General features: G+C 43.3%; 1 protein-coding gene across 1 annotated transcript; it reads left to right on the forward strand.

Annotated features, from left to right (window-relative positions):
- Positions 1 to 698: 698 nt before the first annotated feature.
- LOC310785845 (G-protein-signaling modulator 2-like) lies at positions 699 to 23,480 on the forward strand. Its single transcript, XM_083647002.1, has 14 exons — positions 699 to 928; positions 4,861 to 4,996; positions 5,510 to 5,649; positions 7,871 to 7,994; positions 9,705 to 9,820; positions 10,976 to 11,131; positions 13,247 to 13,355; positions 13,761 to 13,926; positions 16,214 to 16,314; positions 17,347 to 17,526; positions 17,761 to 17,923; positions 19,536 to 19,724; positions 19,822 to 19,937; positions 22,133 to 23,480. Exons 1-14 carry the CDS (start codon positions 708 to 710, stop codon positions 22,295 to 22,297), a joined length of 2,082 nt encoding a protein of 693 aa, XP_083503128.1. The 5' UTR covers positions 699 to 707; the 3' UTR covers positions 22,298 to 23,480.
- The last annotated feature ends 311 nt before the right edge of the window (positions 23,481 to 23,791 follow it).

Raw genomic sequence — 23,791 nt, forward strand, 5'->3', positions numbered from 1 at the left:
GTCTCTGCCTAACGTCTCTTGTGTATGAGTGCTGCTGTACCCGTGTGAGAAAGGACCCCACAGTGACATTTTACAGCACACGCCCTGCTGCAATTGTTCAGATTATCTGTCAAATGATCGTTTTAGGATTCAGTACATCACACAGCTGATGACCCTCTGCTCTACTATCCCGTTGCTAGGCTTTTCAATGATGATTAATCCCATTGACTGTATATCGTCAGTGTTGGGACAAGACGAAAAGTAAACACACACACACACACACACACACACACACACACACACACACACACACGCACACACACACACACACACACACGTACGTCCGTCCTGGGATATATATTTGGTTGTGACCCTTTATATTTGACCTGAACTACAATGTGGCAAAAACCAAACTCTCCTGATATATCAAATCTGGGATGTAGCCTTCTATTCTAAACAGCCTAAATTGTATTTTTATTTCCTTATGTCGGATTTCTTTGCACGTACAACTCCCGTTCAGATCAGAAAGCTTTGTTTTCTCTTTCCTTTCCCACCATAATTTGCTCATTTTTGATTGTACAGTATGTCACAATAAGGTAATGCCAATCTCTCCTTACATGATGAATGATAGAATCAGAGATGTTCCCCTTCTCTTCTTCCTGTTGAGCTGATTCTGGCGTGGTCCAAGTTCCCCTTCACTTCTCATGTAGATCCCACTTCCTTGCAGAATGGAGTCATCGTGTCTGGAGCTGGCTCTGGAAGGTGAGCGGCTGTGTAAGGTAGGAGACTACCGCGCCGGTGTGTCCTTCTTCGAGTCGGCCATCCAGGTTGGAACAGAGGACCTCCAGATCCTCAGCGCCATCTACAGCCAGCTGGGCAATGCCTACTTCCATCTGCAAGAGTATAACAAAGCCCTGGAGTACCATCGGCACGACCTCACCCTTACTAGGTAAATTATTCCACAATCTTAAAATCATTTTGTAAACTATTTAATCAGCAAAACCTTGCTCTAGCTAGGGCAAACAATTTCAAAACCTTACTGTCATCATCAGGTAGTCACTAACTGCTGCCACGCCCTGATCAAATAAAAAGTTTCCATAGGCATGATCTACTGTCATTACTACAATTATCTAGTTATACTGTAAAAACAGTTCGTGCCGGGCAACTCAAACTTCCTCTTTAGTAGATCAAAGGATGCAAAATGACCATCTATGTATAGGTCTTTGATGGAAACTAGCCCCTTCTCACTCCAGGCATGGTAGTTTCTGTCTAACCACGGAGCCAAAAAAGAGTGATTGAAACAAATTGGCTTGTGGACAGAAACATCTGGTAGACTTGGAACACTCCTAACTTGGTTTAAAATTCTGACAGAGTTTTTCTTGACAAAACTTAAATCTAAATTGTCTAAGGTCCCAGGTCTCTCTAAAGCCGTTTTCCCACATGGCTTTGTACCGCTAAATGACCGGAACGTGGTCTAATGCCTTCATGTGGGAAAGTCGTTGTGCCGGTATAAGCGCGACCCCGTCATCGCGGACATTTCACCAGTTTCGAGCCAGTCAGAAGAGCGGTATGCTCTTAAGGGGACACAAGTGGGAAACTGGTCCAGTCATTTTCCGCGACAGCGGTCCTTCTCTCATGGGCGAGGTGTAGCCTACACACGTTGCTTAATGTTCCAGCGGGCATAATCTAATCATTCGCGCACATTAAAGCAAACTGGCGAAATGATCTTGTGATAATAAGAGCAGTATGTCAGCTTGCTGATTTCCGAAGGTGAAGGCAAGCCCGGACACATCAAACGAAGCCAGTCTGTAAAAAGTGCTTCAACGCGACGCAGGTGAACAGATAAACATCGAACCAGCAACTATTTCTCTCAGACACGGATCCCAACTTCTTCAAAGTGCATCATCTAATCATTCGCGCACATCAAAGCAAACTACTTCCACATTTCGCTTCGTGCATTTGCTTTCTCTACATACATACAAGCTCCCCCCTCCAACATACAGGCAATTTCGCTGCTAGATTCCCACATGCGAGCGTGAAGGTGTGAAGGGAAATTCAGGGAAATGTCCGATATTGACTTACAGGTAATTTTCCGGTACGCATGTGGGAAAACGGCTTAACTTAGCAAATTACATGGCTGGCAAGGAAGAGTTGACAATGGAGCTGGCCTCCATTTTTAGCCACAGGGGGGCCCGGAAGTTAACACGTTAACTGCCAACGACGTACTGATACGTCAAGCAGAATCCAACCGTTAACTGCCAGCGACGTATGGATACGTCAAAAAAATCGTTTTTTTTTTTTTGACGGTGGATCGTTGATCTGGCCCTTTTGCATCTTCTATTATACTGTTAGAGCCGCCGGGCGTGTGCAATCCATTCCGCCGACCCACTGAGTGGCGACGGTGCTCAGACTATTGAGTGTTGTTTGGCCAGAAACGCACGCATTCCAGCTGAGCTCAACCGAGGACCCAGAAGCGAACGAGCCTCATTCTCATACTGTAGGCGAAAACCTTTCACACGGGCGCACGGCGGTGGGGGCTTCCAAAGGTGGACTGGGTGGAAAGCACACTTTGAAGCGCGCAGCATAAGCCTAGAGTCACACAAGGCTTCGTCAAAGCTCTCAACCGAAAATCCAAGAACGGATTAAGCCACATCCACGCTCGCCGACGAGGGGCCGCCAGAGAGAGAGGCTGCTGCTCACTGCTCAGACAGGCAGGAGAGACTGGCTTGTGACTGACAAACACGGAGACACGCCCACGGAGGGAGGAGTTGTAAGGAGAGGGGGTGCGGGTGCTGCTATGGAGGAAATTACTGTTCAGAACTATATTGTTTATGTCTGATGTCTCACTGATGCCAAAAATAAATGGTTAAAGTGACTGTTTGATATTGAATTTCACAAAACTGCGATTATCTCAGCTTTTTGTCTCAGACGCTGAAACCATGCTGTACTCAACGGCTAATATCTACATAACTACTAACTCTACAAACTAACTCTTTTAGACAGAGAAAGCACACATTCTATTAGTACTTTTGTGAACTTTGTGTTGACAAACTCCAAGCAGAAAATTATCCTTGGCTCTTGTAAAATGAGCCAGAATCCTCAAAAAAACCCTCTGGCAAAAGCTACCTACAGTAAAAAAAAAAAGGCTGGCAGTGAATGTGTTAAGCTACCTGGAGTCCCTTCCCGCCAGTACATCAGAGCCCTAACATTGGCAGCCGATTAGTAGTGCCTAAATACTGGTAAGGCCAGCCCTCCCTCAGACTTGGGTTTTTGCAAGTGAATTTATGAAATTCTGTGGTTCTTATAGTTCCAGATGTAGGACAGAATTATGGAGTCCAGTTCTTTGAAAAAAGCTGATGTGAGAAAGATGGGAAGATTTTGACAAAGATAGAAAATCAATGTGGTCCTGATTTGTAAAGATTATCTTGCTGAACACAAACTTCACTGTTTCATAAACTTTTGTTAACTACAGCATTTAACCGAATGCATTTAACTGAAATTCCCATACAAATATCCCATTGCCTTTTACACGTAAGAGCCGTAAGTGCTAACATCCAGGTCTTCCAGACTCATTCCTGCACTACTCTATTTCATTGGATTCAGGCGATTTTGCCAAACTATCACCACAACGGCTCAAAAATGAAAACAGTGGATTCCCCAAATAATTGTGTGACTGCTCTGTATATCGCCCACAAAGCAGGCTCTAGTTTGTAATTGTGGGATTCATCAAAGCAGCATTACTATAGAGAGTGAAAGTGAACGTCACTTCCTGCTTAGCGTGTGAAAAAATATGAATGGTGGTGAAAGGAGAGATACGTTACTTTTGTTTGAATTGTGCCACGGGGTACACATGTTACATTTTGTCATTTACTATGCATGTCAAGAAAGTCGCAGCTTGTCCTGAAACGTAAGGTTTAGTTTTGTCAATCAACTACATCTCGTGTTGCACATTATTATACGTCACACCATCAACTAGGGAGGGGCATTTCTAGCAAAAACACTATTCGAAATTCGCTGGCCAGTCGACTTTTAATCGAAATTCGGATTTTTTTTTTTTTTTTTTTTGTATATGAAATGTTGCATTGTCTCCCCTGATTCTAAGTCTAAGGCTTTATTAATTAATAGAAAAAGCTTCTGCTGTGGATTTTTAGACCAAACAAGCATTGCACCACTGAAGTAAAGAACATGTTACATGACATTGACATTTTCGAAAATAAAAAACTGTTTTGACAATCATGAGTGGTTCATTAAATATTTAGTAGGCTCAGGTCTGAGTGCCCCCCTCGCCCTCTTCATGGGATTTCATCTGCCATTCATTTTTCCATAAACCTTGCTTAAAATGCTTATAAAAATTGTTTTACTTGCTCAAACCAAGCGATTCGACTATACTTAGAATCAGGGGAGACAATGCAACATTTCACTTACAAAAAAAAAGTTTTTTTTTTTCGAATTTCGACTTTCAATAATAAAAGTCGACCTTGATAATAACAACGATTATTCGAAAATCCGATGCCCATCCCTACCATCAACAACAATGGCCTAGCGGGAGAGACGTCACTTACTGTACGTGACTGGTTGTGCGTAGTCTTTCTGATTTATAACTCATAGTGCCACAGTTTTACCACAAACCGACTTTCTCGACTTGCAGAGTTATCTTTCTCATTGACAAACATGTACTCCCGTGGCACAATTCAAACGGCATCAAAAAGGTAGCGTATCGCTCCGTTCAGTAACGTTCACATTTTTTCACACGCTGGTACAGGGAGAAAAGCAGGAAGTGACGTTCACTTTGGCTCTCTATAGCTGCTGTTGAACACAACACGACTACAGTAAACTAGTAACACTTCACATTCATTATGACTTGCTGCTGTTTTCCCACAGAACCATCGGAGATGACCTTGGAGAAGCCAAAGCCAGCGGTAACCTCGGGAACACGTTGAAGCTTTTAGGACGGTTTGATGAAGCAGTAGTTTGTTGCCAAAGACATGTAGACATCACCAGGGCCATGTACGATAAGGTGAGTCATGATATGTACGATAAGGTGAGTCATGATATGAAAAGTTAATCAGGAATGCCACTGAATTCCAGAGATAGAATTTTAGGCCTACAGTAACTTATTTAGGTGTTTAACGTTTCTTGAGTCAACACAGTTAGTCTCGCAGCTGCAGCTAGTCGATCAGCTCCAGCTAAATTTGGGAAAAAATTTAATGGCATTTTGAAAAAAACAATAAAACGGATTTCATATGGCTCTACTACAACTTCCCTACACAATGTTCATTTAATTTAATTAGAAACTTGTACAACTAAATTAGAAATGGCTGCATAGTTGTTTTAGATCATGACACATTACGTGCATGCTTCTGCCTTTGGTACACACCGTAACTGCGGAGCATCGGCTTTACCAGCATCTAGAATAGTTTGCCAGCCCACATGCAAACTAGAGGGTCTGGCCTCAGTGTATTTTAAGTGTATAATTACAACACTGGTCACTCTGGTTTCCTTCTGTGAAAATCTGCTGTGCATGCTGTAGGTTGGGCAGGCTCGAGCACTGTATAATTTCGGGAACGTTTACCACGCCAAGGGCAAGAGCATCTGCTGGATGGGAGCGGAGCCAGGAGAGTTCCCCGAGGAAGCCAGGGTCGCCCTGAAGAAAGCTACACAGTACTATGAGTGAGTCGGTGGCACTGTTACAGGATGACTACTTTCTGTTTCCTTTTGATGGCTCTTAGGAATGATACAGGGGGCATGATGGTTAGTGACTCAACTGAAAGGTCACAGGTTTGATTCTCACAACGGCCATGTTTCCTGTCATAGTGTCATTAACTCATTCCCCGCCAGAGTTTCAAAGGGAAAGTCGCCAGCCACCGCCAGGGTTTCTGATCATTTTCACAAATTTTCCAAGACCCACAGAATATTTTCTTCTATGACTATGTAAACACTGAATATCCCAAAAGAAAGAAGATCCTCTACTTTCATAGGGGGGGGGGAAGTTTGATTCTACCTTCATTCGTTCTTTAGTTATTGACACTTGAATGTAGGTAGTGTTCACTGAAAACGTCTCTCTGCCCAAAAAGCGGAGAAAAATGCATTTTTGTGAATGAAGTCCTCTCCACCGGTCGGATACTGGACACCGGTGTGAGAAAGATATTCACCCCTCTCTTGAGAGAGGGGAGCCGGGTCACGCGTTCGTTTTGCACAGGGGTGCGACTGGTTGTCTGTGTATGGAGGCCAGGAGCAAATCTACCGGCTGAAATTTACATGGTGTGAGAGTTTACGAACTGGATTACTAATTCCTGAGGACTAGTGACTTGTGTTGTCAGCGCCTGCAGCGTGGTGAAAAGAAAGTCCTGAGTTGCAGGCTGCCCCGCTGCAAGTCTGTGACTCGCTAAAAGCTGCCGGAGCGCTTTCAGCAGTGCCTGGAGCTGTTTTATGGAGCTTTTCTGATGGGAGATTGTTGCTTTTCTCTGCTTCCTGGTTTTGTTGGATACTCGTGGTTGCTTCTGTACCTAGACGTGCTGTAGTATTTCACAAGGTGAGTAAGAGCCATCTATCACATCGTGACGGTGAAAACACCTATTGACGTCCCATGACGGCAATGGCGGGGAAGCGTTGTCTCTTAAATAATGTTAATGGACGCCAATGGCGGAGAACAAGTTAAGCAAGACATTACTTTATGTCAAGACAGTAGACTGGACTCTTGGCCTTGGCGGAGGTGTGCGCTCTCTGAGTACACTTCTAGTTATATGAATGGAATGTAAGCTGAGTATGTGTATCTGTTATATGAATGGAATGTAAGCTGAGTATGTGTATCTGTTATATGAATGGAATGTAAGCTGAGTATGTGTATCTGTTTTATGAATGGAATGTAAGCTGAGTATGTGTATGTGTTATATGAATGGAATGTAAGCTGAGTATGTGTATGTGTTATATGAATGGAATGTAAGCTGAGTATGTGTATCTGTTATATGAATGGAATGTAAGCTGAGTATGTGTATCTGTTTTATGAATGGAATGTAAGCTGAGTATGTGTATCTGTTTTATGAATGGAATGTAAGCTGAGTGAGTATGTGTATCTGTTTTATGAATTGAATGTAAGCTGAGTGAGTATGTGTATCTGTTATATGAATGGAATGTAAGCTGAGTATGTGTATCTGTTATATGAATTGAATGTAAGCTGAGTGAGTATGTGTATCTGTTTTATGAATTGAATGTAAGCTGTGTATGTGTATCTGTTATATGAATGGAATGTAAGCTGAGTGAGTATGTGTATCTGTTTTATGAATTGAATGTAAGCTGAGTGAGTATGTGTATCTGTTATATGAATGGAATGTAAGCTGAGTATGTGTATCTGTTATATGAATTGAATGTAAGCTGAGTGAGTATGTGTATCTGTTTTATGAATTGAATGTAAGCTGAGTATGTGTATCTGTTATATGAATGAAATGTAAGCTGAGTGAGTATGTGTATCTGTTTTATGAATTGAATGTAAGCTGAGTGAGTATGTGTATCTGTTTTATGAATTGAATGTAAGCTGAGTGAGTATGTGTATCTGTTTTATGAATTGAATGTAAGCTGAGTATGTGTATCTGTTATATAATGGAATGTAAGCTGAGTGAGTATGTGTATCTGTTTTATGAATTGAATGTAAGCTGAGTGAGTATGTGTATCTGTTATATGAATGGAATGTAAGCTGAGTGAGTATGTGTATCTGTTTTATGAATTGAATGTAAGCTGAGTGAGTATGTGTATCTGTTTTATGAATTGAATGTAAGCTGAGTATGTGTATCTGTTATATAATGGAATGTAAGCTGAGTGAGTATGTGTATCTGTTTTATGAATTGAATGTAAGCTGAGTATGTGTATCTGTTTTTTGTGCTCCTTTGTTGTAAAGAGCAAACCTGGGCTTGGTGAAGGAGATGGGTGATCGGGCAGCTCAGGGGCGGACCTATGGTAACCTTGGTAACACATACTACCTGCTGGGAGTCTTTGAAAACGCTGTAGCCGCCCATGAAAAGGTAAGCCTCAAACTACTGGTGACGATCAGAACTCTTACCTTCAGTCTCTGCCACACCAGTGGTTTGCAAACTGTTTGTGTCCAAGGCACCCCAAAGGGCAAGCCAAAATGCTGTATTAATATCCACCCAAAATGGTCTGTAAATGATTTTATTCACTTAACAAACTCATTTGAAACTTTGTACAATTAGCCTACATCAAAGCACCAACACACAATTTAATCATAGATTGAACATCATTCTTTTGTAAGTGTTTTTGAATTGTATATGTATATGTTTCATATTAAATCTATAGCCGTCTCAATTTAACGCCTGGTTGTCACAAAATCCCACGGCACACCTGGACTTGCCTCACGGCACACTATTTGGGAACCAATGTGCTACACAACACCTGCTTCAAGTTGCTTTTCAACTCTATTTGCTATTTATAGTTGTCTTTCTTTTAGTCTTTTTACACACATAGATTTTCTCAGTTTTCTCAGTCCCCATTACTGTGTAGGCGATGTTCCCCATGTTGATGACCTCAGTGTTGCCTGTTCATCTTAACCTTCATGTCAGTAATATGCACTCTGCTGGTTCATCTTAACACGTTCAGTGCCAGCGACGCCATATGGCGTCATTAGAAATTTACCGTACAGTGCCAGCGACGCCAAATGGCGTCATAACTCCAAATTGTTTTTTTGACGGGGGGGTGTCGATCTAAGCTTCTTACGTCGCCTCTAACAATATTGTAGCTATTGGAGGTCGATAACCTATTTTACAAACCCATTAGGTGGCGACAGCACTCTCCTGATCAGAGAAAAAGGAGCCAAACACACAGAAATAGTCACTGGTGAAAATGAGGAAATCGCATTGCATCCGTCCGTATGCATCGACGTGCCTCCATAAACGAGCACAACGCCAGCTGTGCCCCCAGCAGCAGCATCGCTGTCACAACTGAGCACTTCCATGTACGCTGCAACAGCACATTCACATAATCAGCATTATTATTCCGAACTGGAAGCATGCCAGCCCGTGACAAACACACGCGGAACCAAAAAGCTGAATGTCGCGCACCATTCACTGTGTGTGCGCAGCAAACTCAGCAGAGACTGAGAGCCACCAGACACATAAGACACACCCAGGAGGCGTGTGCAGTTGAGGGGGGGGGGGGGGAGCACGGAGAGCAGCAGAGCAGCATACACTTCACCCAGACAGACCCAGACATCAGAAAATTAGCTTCAGAGTCAGAGATGTGCTTGAAATGTTTAATTTCACAAAAGGCTCATTATCTCAGCTCGTAGAAAAAAAGGTATGTTTTTCGTTCGATCAAGCTATCTTCTCCGGCTCATAACTAAAGAACGGAAAATGGGATCAATAAACTTTTTTTTGCAGGTGATAGAAGAGAGTCTCATCGTTATTTGTGCGTGTTCAGTGTTTACATAGTAATTATTAAAAAAATTATATGACTGTTTTAAAATGCATTGCGGCCTATGTGGCACAGCAAGCAACCTTTTGCCCAAGGGCCGTGGCACTGAAAGTGTTAACCTTCATGTCAGTAATATGCACTCTGCTGGTTCATCTTAACCTTCATGTCAGTAATATGCACTCTGCTGGTTCATCTTAACCTTCATGTCAGTAACATGCACTCTGTTTATCCTGGTCTCAGTGTTGCCTGTTCATCTTAACCTTCATGTCAGTAATATGCACTCTGCTGTTTATCCTGGTCGGCAGCGCCTCCTCATCGCTAAAGAGTTCGGCGACAGGTCGGCAGAGAGGAGGGCCCACTGTAACCTTGGCAACGCTCACATCTTCCTCGGCCAGTTTGACATGGCAGCTGGTCATTATAAGTAAGTCAGCCAGCAGCAGGCCTCTCACCTGGTGGTGCAGTAGGGGTGGGAATCACCAGATCCCCACGATACGATACTAAAACGATACTTGAGTCACGATACGATAGTATTGCGATATCGATATATCTTGAATATTGCGATATATTGAATATTGCGATATTTCGATATATTGCGATTTCTTACTTTTTCAACTGCAAATGATGTCCCCAAAGGAAAACTTTGTCAACATCTGGTTTATATAAGAACAATTTTTCAGTCTGTACATCTGACTTCAACCATTTTATTGCAGCAACATTGTCAAGTAGACAGACCAACAGCTATCATAAAGTCATGTCATAGTTGCATCCACCTGACAAACTGAACTGTTTGTTACAGTCTACTTACAGTCCACCTTAACTGGATGTGTGTGTGGACTACTGTACTTATGTAGTTTTTGAACAATGCAACTTCACTTCACTTGCACAAAACATCTTGTGCAGCCCATTCAGTAACTGGGGAATTTGTAAATTACTGTTATGACAAAACTGTTACTGTTAAAACAAAATGAAAATATGCTACCGTTTGTTTACTGCTGGCCTTGGAACTAAAGTTTATAGTAGCCCGGTGGCCTGGCATGGCCTGCAATTTTTTTTTGTTTGTTTTTTGTTGCAATATCGATACTTGGCGTCCAAATATCGATACAATATCGTCAGGCAAAATATTGCGATACTGTGGTGTATCGATTTTTTCCCCCACCCCTATGGTGCAGGTTGGCCGTTATCTCCCTGTATGATCATCACACTTGGACATGATATGTTTACGTTGTTGTTGTTGTTGTTGTTGGGGTTCTTCATTCTATCACGATTCTGCCTCTGAACTACTTTTTTCTGTCTGCCAACTGCAGTAAGAAGCTGAAACAATCAGCCGATGAAATGAATTTACAATACAGGAAACAAACAACGATACAGTGTCTTCATAATCCAGAAGCATTACTAGATGGAATTCAAAACTTTCACTCCCTTGCACTGACATTTTCTAGACACAGAAGCTCAGAGAAAATGGCAACAAAGGCAGAGAATAAAAGACTAAATAACTATCATCATTCTTCTGCACCCACCCTAGACATTCTTTGACGTGCCTCCTCTCTCTCTCCCCCTGCTTGTGTTTTGCCCCCAGGAGGACTCTGCAGCTGGCCAGGCTGCTGAAGGACAGGGCAGTGGAGGCTCAGGCCTGTTACAGTCTGGGGAACACCTACACACTACTGCAGGACTATGAGAGAGCCATCGATTACCACCTCAAACATCTGGTCATCGCCGAGGACCTCAAAGACCGGTATCTGCCATAAATGCTATTTGGGGTTAGGGTTTGGCTTTTACTCCCACAAACTGCTTTTGAAGTACAGTGGTTGCATACATTTTGTTACTGCCATGCTCTACATAATGAGCTACAAAGAACAGTGACAACTCAGTAAATGGGTTACAGTCAAAAGGGAACTTAAACAGGTCAAAGGATCTGGTTGAAACATGTTGGGACAGCTTGTGCATGATCTTGAGCTGTCCCAAATTTGGATTCTTCAGAATGAATAAATGCGGGGCGTTCGGGTAGTGCAGTGGCAGATTCCCTGCACCACCAACACAAGGGTGGCAGGTTCGCGCCGCTGTGTGACCCCTGGTTTGGTGCGTCTATACAGGCACTATTGGCTGTGTCTGCGGGTGGGAAGCCGGAATAAGGGTATGTGTTGTGGTCGCTGCACTAGTGCCTCCTCTTTCTCATTTTTAACATATACTGCAACAGTTTTACAATATATATAAAATAAATAAATACAAGCCACTGGGACACAACCATAGAAACAGGTTTTCACACCATACTATGTTGCCACTGGTTTCACTTTGAAAGTTGCGTGTTTTATATGATGGGAAGGCGGGGGCAGGATTGTTCAAAAATCTGTCATGTATTATTGGCTAGGATTTTTATTTACTATATTAAAAACCACAAAAAGCATTAAAGATAGGCGGTTTTCCTTTAAGTAAAAGTAATGGGATTCTGATTATTATAATGTGAGGAAATACAAATTTGAATCAGATTATTCAGGATTATGCCCGAGAGCCATCTGGATGTATGAATGCAGCATTGTTTTCCTCACTCGTTTCCTATTTTTTGCAGCCATTTCATTCACACTGCAGTCACTGTCACTGCTGTGTGTGTGTGTGTGTGTGTGTGTGTGTGTGTGTGTGTGTGTGTGTGTGTGTGTGTGTGTGTGTGTGCGCCCTACCTGTCACTGCAGTGTGTGTGTGTGCCCTACCAGTCACTGTCACTGCAGTGTGTGTGTGTGCCCTACCAGTCACTGTCACTGCAGTGTGTGTGTGTGCCCTACCAGTCACTGTCACTGCAGTGTGTGCCCTACCGCACGAACCAATTTCACCAAGTAACCAAGTTGTTCCTGGACCAACATTTCTTCCTAGTATGGGCCGGGAAAACCCCGCCCCGAACTCATTTGATTGGTCGCTGCAATTGCTTCTTCCTGAAAGCGTGTGGCAAGTAAAAAAGATGTGGTTAAGATTTGGGTTAGGGTTTTCTTATCTAACGACAACCAGACCCAAACCCTAACCCTAACCACATTGTTGTACTTGCCTAAACCTGTCTAACCCTAATGTTTTATAAAAATGTGTGTGGTTCGACCGGGAGTTGAACCATAGGACCGAGCTCGCCGACTGCTGCACTTTTTTCACACCCTAACACTAATCTTAACCACATTTTTCCCCTTGCCGCACGTTTTAAGGAAGAAGCAATTGTGGCGACCAATCAAATGAGTTCGGGGGCAGGGTTTCCCCAGCCCATACTAGGACGAAATGTTGGTCCAGGAACAACGTGTTACTTGGTGAAATCAGATCGTGCGTGCCCTACCCATTCTTGCATAATCAAAGCTGGAGTTCCTCAGCCTGTTTGTCTGTGTGTTGCTGCAGGGTGGGCGAGGTTCCTCAGCCTGTTTGTCTGTGTGTTGCTGCAGGGTGGGTGAGGTTCCTCAGCCTGTTTGTCTGTGTGTTGCTGCAGGGTGGGCGAGGTTCCTCAGCCTGTTTGTCTGTGTGTTGCTGCAGGGTGGGCGAGGTTCCTCAGCCTGTTTGTCTGTGTGTTGCTGCAGGGTGGGTGAGGTTCCTCAGCCTGTTTGTCTGTGTGTTGCTGCAGGGTGGGCGAGGTTCCTCAGCCTGTTTGTCTGTGTGTTGCTGCAGGGTGGGTGAGGTTCCTCAGCCTGTTTGTCTGTGTGTTGCTGCAGGGTGGGTGAGGTTCCTCAGCCTGTTTGTCTGTGTGTTGCTGCAGGGTGGGTGAGGTTCCTCAGCCTGTTTGTCTGTGTGTTGCTGCAGGGTGGGTGAGGTTCCTCAGCCTGTTTGTCTGTGTGTTGCTGCAGGGTGGGTGAGGTTCCTCAGCCTGTTTGTCTGTGTGTTGCTGCAGGGTGGGTGAGGGCAGAGCCTGTTGGAGTCTAGGAAATGCCCACACTGCCCTGGGGAATCACGAGCAAGCCATGCACTTTGCTGAGAAACATCTGGAAATTGCCAAAGAGGTGATTGTTTACTGTTTACCTCCTTCTGTAGGAGAATGCAGTCAGTATCTGCCATCTGGTCACACCCCCATCTGGTGGTTGTCTGGGGAATAGCGGGGAACTGGCAATATAACACAATTATTAAAAAGGGAAAAGAAAAAAAGAAAGTTGGCCAGGACTCGTAGTCACCACCACTTACTTTTCTCTTAAAAATGTAATCTAAAGATCATACTGCAAACACACATGCAAAGACGACAAAGAAGACCTTGCATTCTAAGTAATGTTTTATGCACACAACTTACAAAACTAGTCTATGGCTACTGAAAAAGCACACTCAAATCTTGTCACATTGTTTTGTGTTGGAGTCATAGTGTATACTCACACTGAGCATCTTTCACATGGACTGTATTCATGTGCTTGATCCAGACTGGAGACAAAAGTGGTGAAGTGACAGCCAGGATGAACTTGTCGGACCTGCGGCTGGTCGTCGGCCTCAAGTCCAACTCCAACATCCATTTCAACAGCTACTGCAACACCAACACTAACAGCTCTGTCCTGCCAGCCAGCCTCCAGGGCTACCACTCCCTCTCAGGTAAATCTGCACTCCTGGACACATTCGCAATAGGGCATTCACGACTAGTGAATTTTACTAGTCGACTAGTCGTCCCTAAAGGTAGTCGACTAGTCGTTTTGTTTTTTTGTTTTTTTTTATCTTTAAGAAAGAACATGAGGTATTTACACGACATACATGGACTATCATATCCCATATCCCCCACAAAGAACATCAAAACACAACAAAACAAAACAAGAAAACTGCGTAAGATACACAATAATCCAAGAACAAACAAGACTATTGGACAAACAACCAAACAAAAACAATGCATTCAGCTCCTATCCTGATAAGCCTAATGACACTGGGGTAAAAAGTTCTTAAAGTCAAACTCTGTATGTGGTTGCCATATTTTGGGGATGTCTAAGAATCTGCCTTTGCTCTTGTAGTAAATGTTATCCAACGTATGGAAGCTTGAGAGTTCATTCCACCAGTGAACTACAGCTGGGGGATTGGATGCTTTCCAATTTAAAGCTCTGCATTTCCTAGCTGCCAACAGGGCAAGATCTATGTACGGTATTTACTTTGAATGCATTGTTTTTGTTTCGTTGTTTGTCCAATAGTCTTGTTTGTTCTTGGATTATTGTGTATCTTATGCAGTTTTCTTGTTTTTTTTTGTTGTGTTTTGATGTTCTTTGTGGGGGATATGGGATATGATATTCCATGTATGTTGTGTAAATACCTCATGTTCTTTCTTAAAAAAAAAAAAAAAAAAAAAAAAAAAAAAAACGACTAGTCGACTACTAAGCACAGTGTCGACTAGTGGTTTTACTAGTCGACTAGTCTGTGAATGCCCTAATTCGCAATACAGTTTAGGGCATGTTGGCGTCCTCCATCAGCAACACTTTGGCTATTTAAAGCCCATTACGTGTATTTTTACAATATATTTGCATGATTCATCTGAACTTTGGAGAACATGACATTCTCTTCCATCTCCAGTGATCGCAAACATCCCTGTGATTATGTTAAAAGTAGATGTGGGGTTTTCACAGACGAGCCACATCCTGAAGGTTGGTTTGGGTCTGGTTCAAAGCAACCTCTGTAGCATGGCTGAGCTTGCAGACTTTTTTTTTTAATTATACTATCTAGCTCCATTTGCTCACAGTTATTTTAATATATAGAAATTATGTTTACAATGTGATGTGTTGAACTGACTGAACAAGGCCATGCTGTAAGTAGGCACGGGTTGAAAGGATTATTAAAATATGGATGAAGGACATGGAAAATCATTCAATCTTGATAGATTAATACAAACAAATAGCTCAAGTGGCTGTGATACACGGGCTTTAATTAACACCAGGGTTTCCCCCAGTGGAATGCAAGCCCAGTGGCCCACCGCCAAAGTTGCGCCCCGCAGAATTTGAATCAATAAAAAATTTATAGAAAAAAAGAAGCCTGCAGTTCCTACAGATTAACAAAAAAGCCACATTGTTTTTAATGTTTTTAATATGTATACAGTAATGTAAATATATTATATGCCAACTTGGGCACAAGCGACTTTTTTAACGAGCAGCCAACCGAGGCATAAAGTTTTGGAGGCTCATTTAACATTTATGAATGACTTTTTTTGGTGAAGGTGTGAAGCTGCTAAAAAGGCTCCCACTCGCCAGTCCATTCCTCTCCAGTTGCATTAAAAAGCCTTTTTCACTTCCCACCCAATTCACCCATTTTGTGTCTAAAAGGCAAGAAGTAACACAGGTGCAAGCAGAACATTAATGAGCGTTTCCAACCTCCATATCCATTTGGTGATCCAGTGCCAGGGGGCCCTTGTTACTGTTCTGCTCGCACCTGTGTTACTTTCTGCATTTTAGACACAAAACGGGTGAATTGGGTGAGAAGTGAAAAAGCCTGATTGCCTCCTTTTGCTGTTCAGCCACTTGATGCTGCTGTTACCATACGGTGTGGGAAATGACTCGTCTTCCTCGCTCGCACAGTTGGACCTGATTTTGTGGCTCTATGAGATGAATGAAAGGTTTCTAACTGTACACAGCCTACACACACAGTGTTGTGAAAGGAAGTCATCGCACTTGTGAGCACGGTACATAAAATAGCGTCAATCCTGCACAATTGCACACATAAACTAAACCAGGAGACCAGCAGCAATAGGGGAACTGCTGATGTGGGTGTGGGGACCCCCCGCTCCCCTACTTCCACCGCTTATGCTTATGGCTGTGTAAATCTTCAATTTTATGGGGAAAAGTTTGGTGTGGCATTATGTGTCTACAGCCATGAATTCAGCCATATCATCAGATGTTGTGTCTTGTTACAGGAGTCAAGTCCCCGTCGGAGAGGAGAGGCAATGCACAAAACTTGGAACTGCTGAAACCGAGTCCGGACAAAAGTCCACCTGGGCGTACACAGCCACATTCAGTATGTATACACACTTAGTTCACAAGGCAACTATGTCTCATGGAAAATCTCACATGAGAGGGAATGCTGTTGTACTGTACTAGGGTATCGGCCTTGAACCCAGCAGCGTACAATCACCTGCTCTATTGGCATGCACAGTGCATAATTGCTTCAACTTCGCATCACTGATGACATCACTATGCCTATGACATCACAGATGATGTCACCATGCCTAGGACATCCTCAGTGCCTATGACGACATCAGTGATGTCGTAAGATGATTTTGGTCAATAATGATGTCACAATGTCTTAACATCATCAGTGATGTTATCAGGGACATCGTTATTGACCAAAAATCTTATGATATCACTGATGATGTCATAGGCACTGATGATGTAATAGGCATTGTGACATCATCAGTGGGACAAAAATTGAAACGGAGAGAGTCCACTTGCTCGCTTTTATATAAAGGAGGATATGAGCACATAACAGCACGACCTCAAGTGTGATATTGCTTTTATGCAACAGTTGTCTAAACAAAGCTATTCATCGAGTAATAACAGCATTTCTTTCTTTAAGTAATTTGAGTCTGTCATATGTCTCCACCAATAAAAACTGTTCCCTTGGGATTACACTACCAAGTGTTGCCAAGCAACAGGTAAACTTGCTGCAGTTTCCCGACTGTAAGCTAGCTAAGCTAACGTTAGCTACATTGAGGTTAGGGCAGACGATTTCAGCAAGGACAAATGTATCCATATATCACTGTCCCCACTAGGTGTGAATGCAGCCTAATCAGTGTAATTACGTTAGAACAGCTTAAAGAAGAGTGATAAATACAGTGAAGCATCCTGTGCTGTTATACTGTATATCTGCATGCATGGAATGCCTCTTGTCCAATCAAATTGCTCATCCGGAACTGTTGCAATATAAAAAAAAATCAAAGTTGCATCTTGGAGTGCATTATTTATTCTCCTATCTAATTGTAAAGCGTTAGACACCCCTTGATATCATGTTTTCTAATATCATGACTGTGTATGCACACTGAATGTACAGGACTGGGATGAGGATGTATTCGCCAGGTCTTCCAAAAATAACACAATCAAGGCTTCCACTAAGCTCTTCCTATTCCACCGCCTGAAAAGCAAGAAGCAGAAGAACAACAAATCTCCCCCTAAAGGCCAGCAGGAAAGCAGCAAGGAGCACTCCGTCCCAGAGCTGGACCCGTCAGCAAAGGTACCTCTAAACAGCTGTCACTATTTGATATAATCCAGTACGCTTTTATATCAAATACATATCTAGATTTTTTTTTCTTTTCAGCAATTCTGACTTTTTTTTAATGACTGTAAAATCTAAATGCAAAGATGACTGATATTTCACTGGTTAACTGAATTTTCTGAAGGCCTTTCTGATGTTGACAAGTATTTCTAATACTTAACTGTTTGTTTGTTTGTTTTCTTTACACTATAGTCAGCATCACGGGACACACTGGGAGAGGACGGCTTTTTCGACCTCCTGTCTCGTTTCCAGGGCAACAGAATGGACGACCAAAGGTGCTCCCTATTGGACAGCCAGAGCTGTCTCCCTGCCCAATCCTCTCCCTCCTCCACCCCACCTGTAGCCGAGAGGAAATGTGAGTTGGTGGTCCCTTTGTGTTTAACCCTGTGTTCACACCATGCGCAAGACATGGTAAAAACAAACCGCTCCTGAAGGGAGCCACAGCAGTAGAGTTCATTTTTCCTGTGAATGACATTGCATCAATCAAGTGTCACTGAAATAGGAAACATAGCATTTCAAATACAGTCCATGTTGACCATTAGCCCCATCATGTGGTGTGAATCCAGCTATCCAATATGTGCTTAGCTTAACTCATTGAGTGCCAGCCACTTTTGGAGAACGGACGCTCCCAGTGCCAGAGTTTCAGAGCGTTTTCAGTGATTTCTCGAGGCCCACAGAATATTGTGTGATATTACTATGTAAACACCGAACACGCAAAAAGAACAAGGAGACTCTATTGTATCATCAGCAAAAAAAAGTTTATTGATACCATTTTCCGTTCTTTAGTTATCAGCCGGAGAAGATAGGTCAAAAACAGCAAAAATACGCTTTTCTATCAGGAAGCTGAGATATTCAGCCTTTTGTGAAATGCATTATTTCAAGCACATTCACTCACTCTAGCTAATATTTTCTGATGATGTGACCTGGTTTAGTTCTGTGGTGCATGCGTGCCCCACCCCCCTGTCCCCCCCTCTCCCCGCCTCTCCCCGAGTCAGCTGCCAACTCCTCCCCACACGCACAAAGTCTATTCGGAGCCTCTGTTTTTGCGCCGCGCGGCTCCTGGCAGCTCACAGCAGCAATGAGGAAATGCCCAACGCGACTGCAGGTAAGGGTTGGCCCTTCGGCGTTGGGTGCTGCCTTTCTGGTGGGTACTCGTGTGAAGAAACTATGCAGACAGACAGACAGGCAGAGGAGCTGCAGTTGTGTGCGCGGATTGATTGCTGTTGGCAAGCAGCCCAGAGCCATCTACATGATGGCTCTGTCTGCAGCATGAGCGCGGTTTGTCTTTGATCACGGCTTTGTCAGGCTGTATTCCTGACACTTCTGTCATCTGGAGAGCACTGTCGCCACCTAATGGCTCGGTAAAATAGGTTATAGACATTCAACATGTCCCAAAATGTTACAGGACATAGATCTGGCTTCGATGGACCCCCCCCCCGTCAAAAAACGCAATTGACGACAATGGTCGTCTTTGGCACTCTACGTCAGTATTTGAATTGACGACAGCTGTCGTCATTGGCACTCAATGAGTTAATAACTGTTGGGTACACAGAAAATTTGTGTGTTGGCCTTCTATAAACACTGAGTCGTTATTCTAAAAATAAATCATTTTGCTGTATACCTCATCCTTTGTGTTACTTGTAATGTGAAAGATGACTCAAGTTTCATGGAGTTTTTCCATGTTCATAAACCCCCCCCCATCCCATCCTCCTGTTTCTTTACCCTATCACTCTCACTCCCTCTGCTCATATTTCTCCATTTACATAAATTATTCAAATGTACATACATGTATCAAATGTACAATTTTTACCTGTTGGTGATTTGAAGGGGCTAAATCATTAAAGTCAGGAATGATTATGGCGTTGGTGCAAGCAAGAGGTCCTGGTTTCACATCCTGAGCCAGCCTCCAAAAATGCAAGGGACGCAAGGGACAAAATTAAACTTTTTTAAATGTGCTCTGCTTCTAGCTATTTTGGAGTGCGAGACACCATTGCAGGATCCTGGTCATTTCCTGGAGCTGCTGGCGAGCTCTCAGGCCCGTCGTCTGAACGACCAGCGAGCGAGCCTGACCCATTTTCCTGGCCTGCGACTCGGCGACTCCGACCCGCCGCACACACCCTCCAACGCCTCCAACACAGATCAGGCCAACTCACAAGGTGATGATCACACAGGAGGAGGTACCTGCTAACTGTCGCTGTCTCCCACAGTGTCACTATCCGCACGTCCTGACCTGTGATCCTTTTCTCCTCCCAGCCCCCGTCTCCAGCACAGACCCTCCCCCCGCACCCTCCCTGTACAGCCAACTGGAGGCCAGCGCTGAGCACCCGGAGGGGGACGATGTCTTCTTTGACATGCTCGTCAAGTGCCAGGTAAAAACAAGGAATCTAATATGCTTGCTGTCCAGTGTGAGTGGGTTGTAGGGGTGGAACGGTACCTCAAAACACTTGGACTCAAGGATGGAATGATTACATTTTGGTGGTCAAAGTTCAAGGTCACTTTGACCTCACAAACACCATTTTCAAGCTCGTTAACATGATATCTCAGTAACGCCTTGATGGAATTTCTTCACATTTGGCTCAAGCGTCAAAGTCTGGACAGACATGGATGTCGACTGCTCACTTGTTGGCGGAGGAATATATCCGCGTTGCGGTCGTTCTAGTTTTAATTACAGCCTACAATTTGTTTTTTGTTTTTCAACAGTGTGCTGTCCTTTAATAAAATAAAAGTAGCTAGCCATGCCCTAGCCCAGTGGTTCTCAAATGGGGGTCCGCGGCACTATGCCATGGGGTCCGCGAAAAGTTTTCAGGTAAAAAAAAAAAAAAAAAAAAATGCTACATGTTACTTATTCCTTCTCAAACTACTTCCTACATGGTGCTAGTCTATCAAAATATCTTGGCTGTCATTGATTGTGTTGCATAGTGGTTTTCTGTACTGTTGACAAATTGTGATATTGTAAGTCGCTTTGGACAAAACAAAAGCGTCTGCTAAATGACGTAATGTAAATGTAATGTAATAAAAAAAAATATATATATATTTTTTTTTTGCAAAATCTTCATAGTTCAACGAAAATAGTTTATGCTTTAAATCTAAAATGGTTCATGGATTACATTCTAATAACAAACCTATCAAATTAAAAGTCAAGCACGTTACCGTGGAAACAATTAAGCTTAGCCCAAAATCACAAATCACAAATCGGTATATTTTCTATCTTGTAAGGGGTCCTTGGCTGAAAAACATTTGAGAACCTCTGCCCTAGGCTATGCATGTGCAAAATTGAATTGTCTTTGGCAATGAATGATTGAAAATTGAAAAATGTACCATTGTAAAACAAAAACAATGCAGCAAAATACTGTAACAAGAATGCATGGTGAATACATAGCCAAAGACTTGAGGCTGTTTTATGTGGTCGACAAGGATGGATTTTGGAGGTTGGTAAACACACCATTCCATCATGGCCATACTTCAGTCACACAGTGCTAACATTACCAGCTCTGACTCTGAAGCGATTGGTCACAGGTCCCGCCCCTGCTTCATTGATTGGCACTCTGAAGTGACATTTGACGAGCAGTGCACTTCAGAAAAGTTGATGAGTAGTGTCTGAACTCACTCATCAACCATGTCTGAGTTACCGCTAATTACTTCACTAATAGAGCAGCGCTATTTCGGGCAATACAACTGATTGAAATAGTAATTCATTCCGGTCACAGCCCTAGTTTCAACACACCAGGTTCAGCGCTCACTGCTCGGCTGTTTTGCACTAGGAGCTCAACATGACGAATGACAATCACCACGGCGTCGCTGTCATTACAGTGCTCATTTAGTTTTCCGTTGCCACGTTCATCTTCATCCGCCATTTATTCGTTGGGTGTGCCATGGCGGTACAAAGAAAGCCCGCTTGAAAGCATGCAGCACTTTGCTTGCACAATGGCGAGTCTCAAAGATCGTCTCTGCTAAGATGGTATTTTCTACCTGTAATAAATATCTTAGATGTCGTCAGTCCCACGATCGTATCGAGACATTTTTAATATCGTGACATCGTGAAATTGATAATTGTTCCATCCCTAGTGGGTTGCGTTTGTGTGTTCAATTTTCAGCTACATTAAACGGTAAACATCAGGTTTTGGTGACAGTCCCTCAGAATCAAAGCGCGAGGGCTTCTTCCTACACTCACCATTTTTTCATTTGCATTTTGAGTGAGCAGCACTTAGTTATCACTGCTTTCACGTCTCTTCTCTGGGCCTTGTCGAAAGGAATTCTGGGAAACGTAGGAAAATAGACGAGGCAACAGAATTCGAGGGTGATTACTTTTTTCGAAATGCTGATATTTTTTTTCTTTTGCCACATTGTAAGTCTAGATCACTTATTTCCAAAGTGGGGTACATGTACTGTACCCCCAGGGGTACTTGCATTTACGTCTGGTACACACACAAAGTAGTACCTTCCGGAGGTACAGGGGGTACCCACCAGGAGGTTGAATGTTTGAGGGGGTACAGGACTTTGCAGTTTTGGAATCACTGCTTAGAGTGTCTGCTAAGTAACTTTACTGTTGCTCCATCTGTTTCAGGGCTCCAGACTGAACGACCAGCGATGTGCCGCTCCCCCTCCTACAACTAAGGGACCTACTGTTCCAGACGAGGACTTCCTCAGCCTCATCCTGCGCTCTCAGACCAACAGGATGGAGGAGCAGAGGGTGCTGCCCCCTGGCTGCGCTCAGTCCAAACCAGACTGAGTCCAGGGTGGACTTTCACCTTGCCTCAGGATGAGTTGAAATGGAATTTGGTTTGGTTGGTAAACCGACACCACGCTTTATTTAACCCACACCACGCTTTATTTAACCGCCTTTTTTTTGCATTGTCCTGATGACATCCCTGTGAGGCTACGTCGTCATCAAGGCTGCAAAGAAGGCATGGGAAGCTCCAGGGAATGGCGACTCCTCCGGGGAGTCACCATCTTTTTCTTGCCGTGGTGTCCCGTTGGATGCTTCCAACAGAGACCTCGGCACCGCCGACGACTGTGTACTGTGGAGGCTTGCATCAAGCTCTTCATACAGGCTGGGGTCACTGATTGGCTTAGACTCAAATCATCCCTGTATTCCAAGAACATAAGCCAAGCCAAACCAAAGAGATTTCAGCTTTTGTGATGAGGGTGAAGAGATGAACCCTTCCATTAACTTCTTACCTCTGTGTTTTTAAAGTGTAGCATGAAGTCAAGTGCATGTGTTAGTCATGCCTAAAGGATGTTTTCCAATCATGAAGTAGGTAATGTACAGGCAGGGTGTGGGAATTACATGGAGGCCATGGCTGCCGTTGCGCCTCCCCTCTGGCCCTGATATCCATAAGGCCACCTTGGCAGTGCCCTGCTCCCAGCCTCCTGTCAGTTGCTTTAAACAGTTAATGGTCTCAGTTTAATGTAGCCTGCCCTATGCAAAGGATGTGTCATGGGCACATTTCAGAAAAATCGCTCTTCACGATGTCAATAGAGCAATGGCCTTTCTCAATGCCCTAAAAAAAATCTGCAACGCCGAAGGCCAGATGGCCGTGCCCTTAAAATGATGAAATGCCCACCCTGGTAATGTTGCACGGGCACTGTTCTCCAATCAGGAAATGTGTAATGTTGCACGGGCGCTGTTCTCCAATCAGGAAATACGTAATGTTGCAATGTTGTCATCCAAATTTAATTCACCTCAGACATCCACCCATGTCTTCATCACAGAAGGCCACATGATCAACGGCCCTCTAACCAACAATCAGCTCTGCAACTTTGAGGTGATTGGAGCCATTTTTAGTTTCTGTGTAGTGTTATTTTTTTACTATGTCCATTTTATATTGTTCATGTTTGCAGCAATCCAATGTGTGTAAATGCAATTAACTGATCAGTGGGATTTTTCATCTGACAAGATTTTACAGGATCAAATGTGAGAAAAAAAGTTTTACTGTATTGTTTTTATATTTACAATTTCTCCTGACCTTGGGGAAATAAAACCTTTGAAAACTGTTAAATCTACATTCTATTTATTTAACCATAATTATTTACAAAGTACATGTGATTTCTTCAAGTGGCATGCTTTGGTAAACAAAATAAGAATTTCAGAGTCAAATCTTTTGCATATATCAATATAAATTAGTGTATTTACAAAGCATTCTCCGTATCATATTCAGACCAGATGTTCTCAATGGCTCCGCTTGATACAATTAGAACAGGTGAGGGAGTGCAAAACGAGGAC

Source organism: Poromitra crassiceps (assembly GCF_964638095.1).
Source record: "Poromitra crassiceps genome assembly, chromosome: 12".
NCBI classification, from domain to species: Eukaryota; Metazoa; Chordata; class Actinopteri; order Beryciformes; family Melamphaidae; genus Poromitra; species Poromitra crassiceps.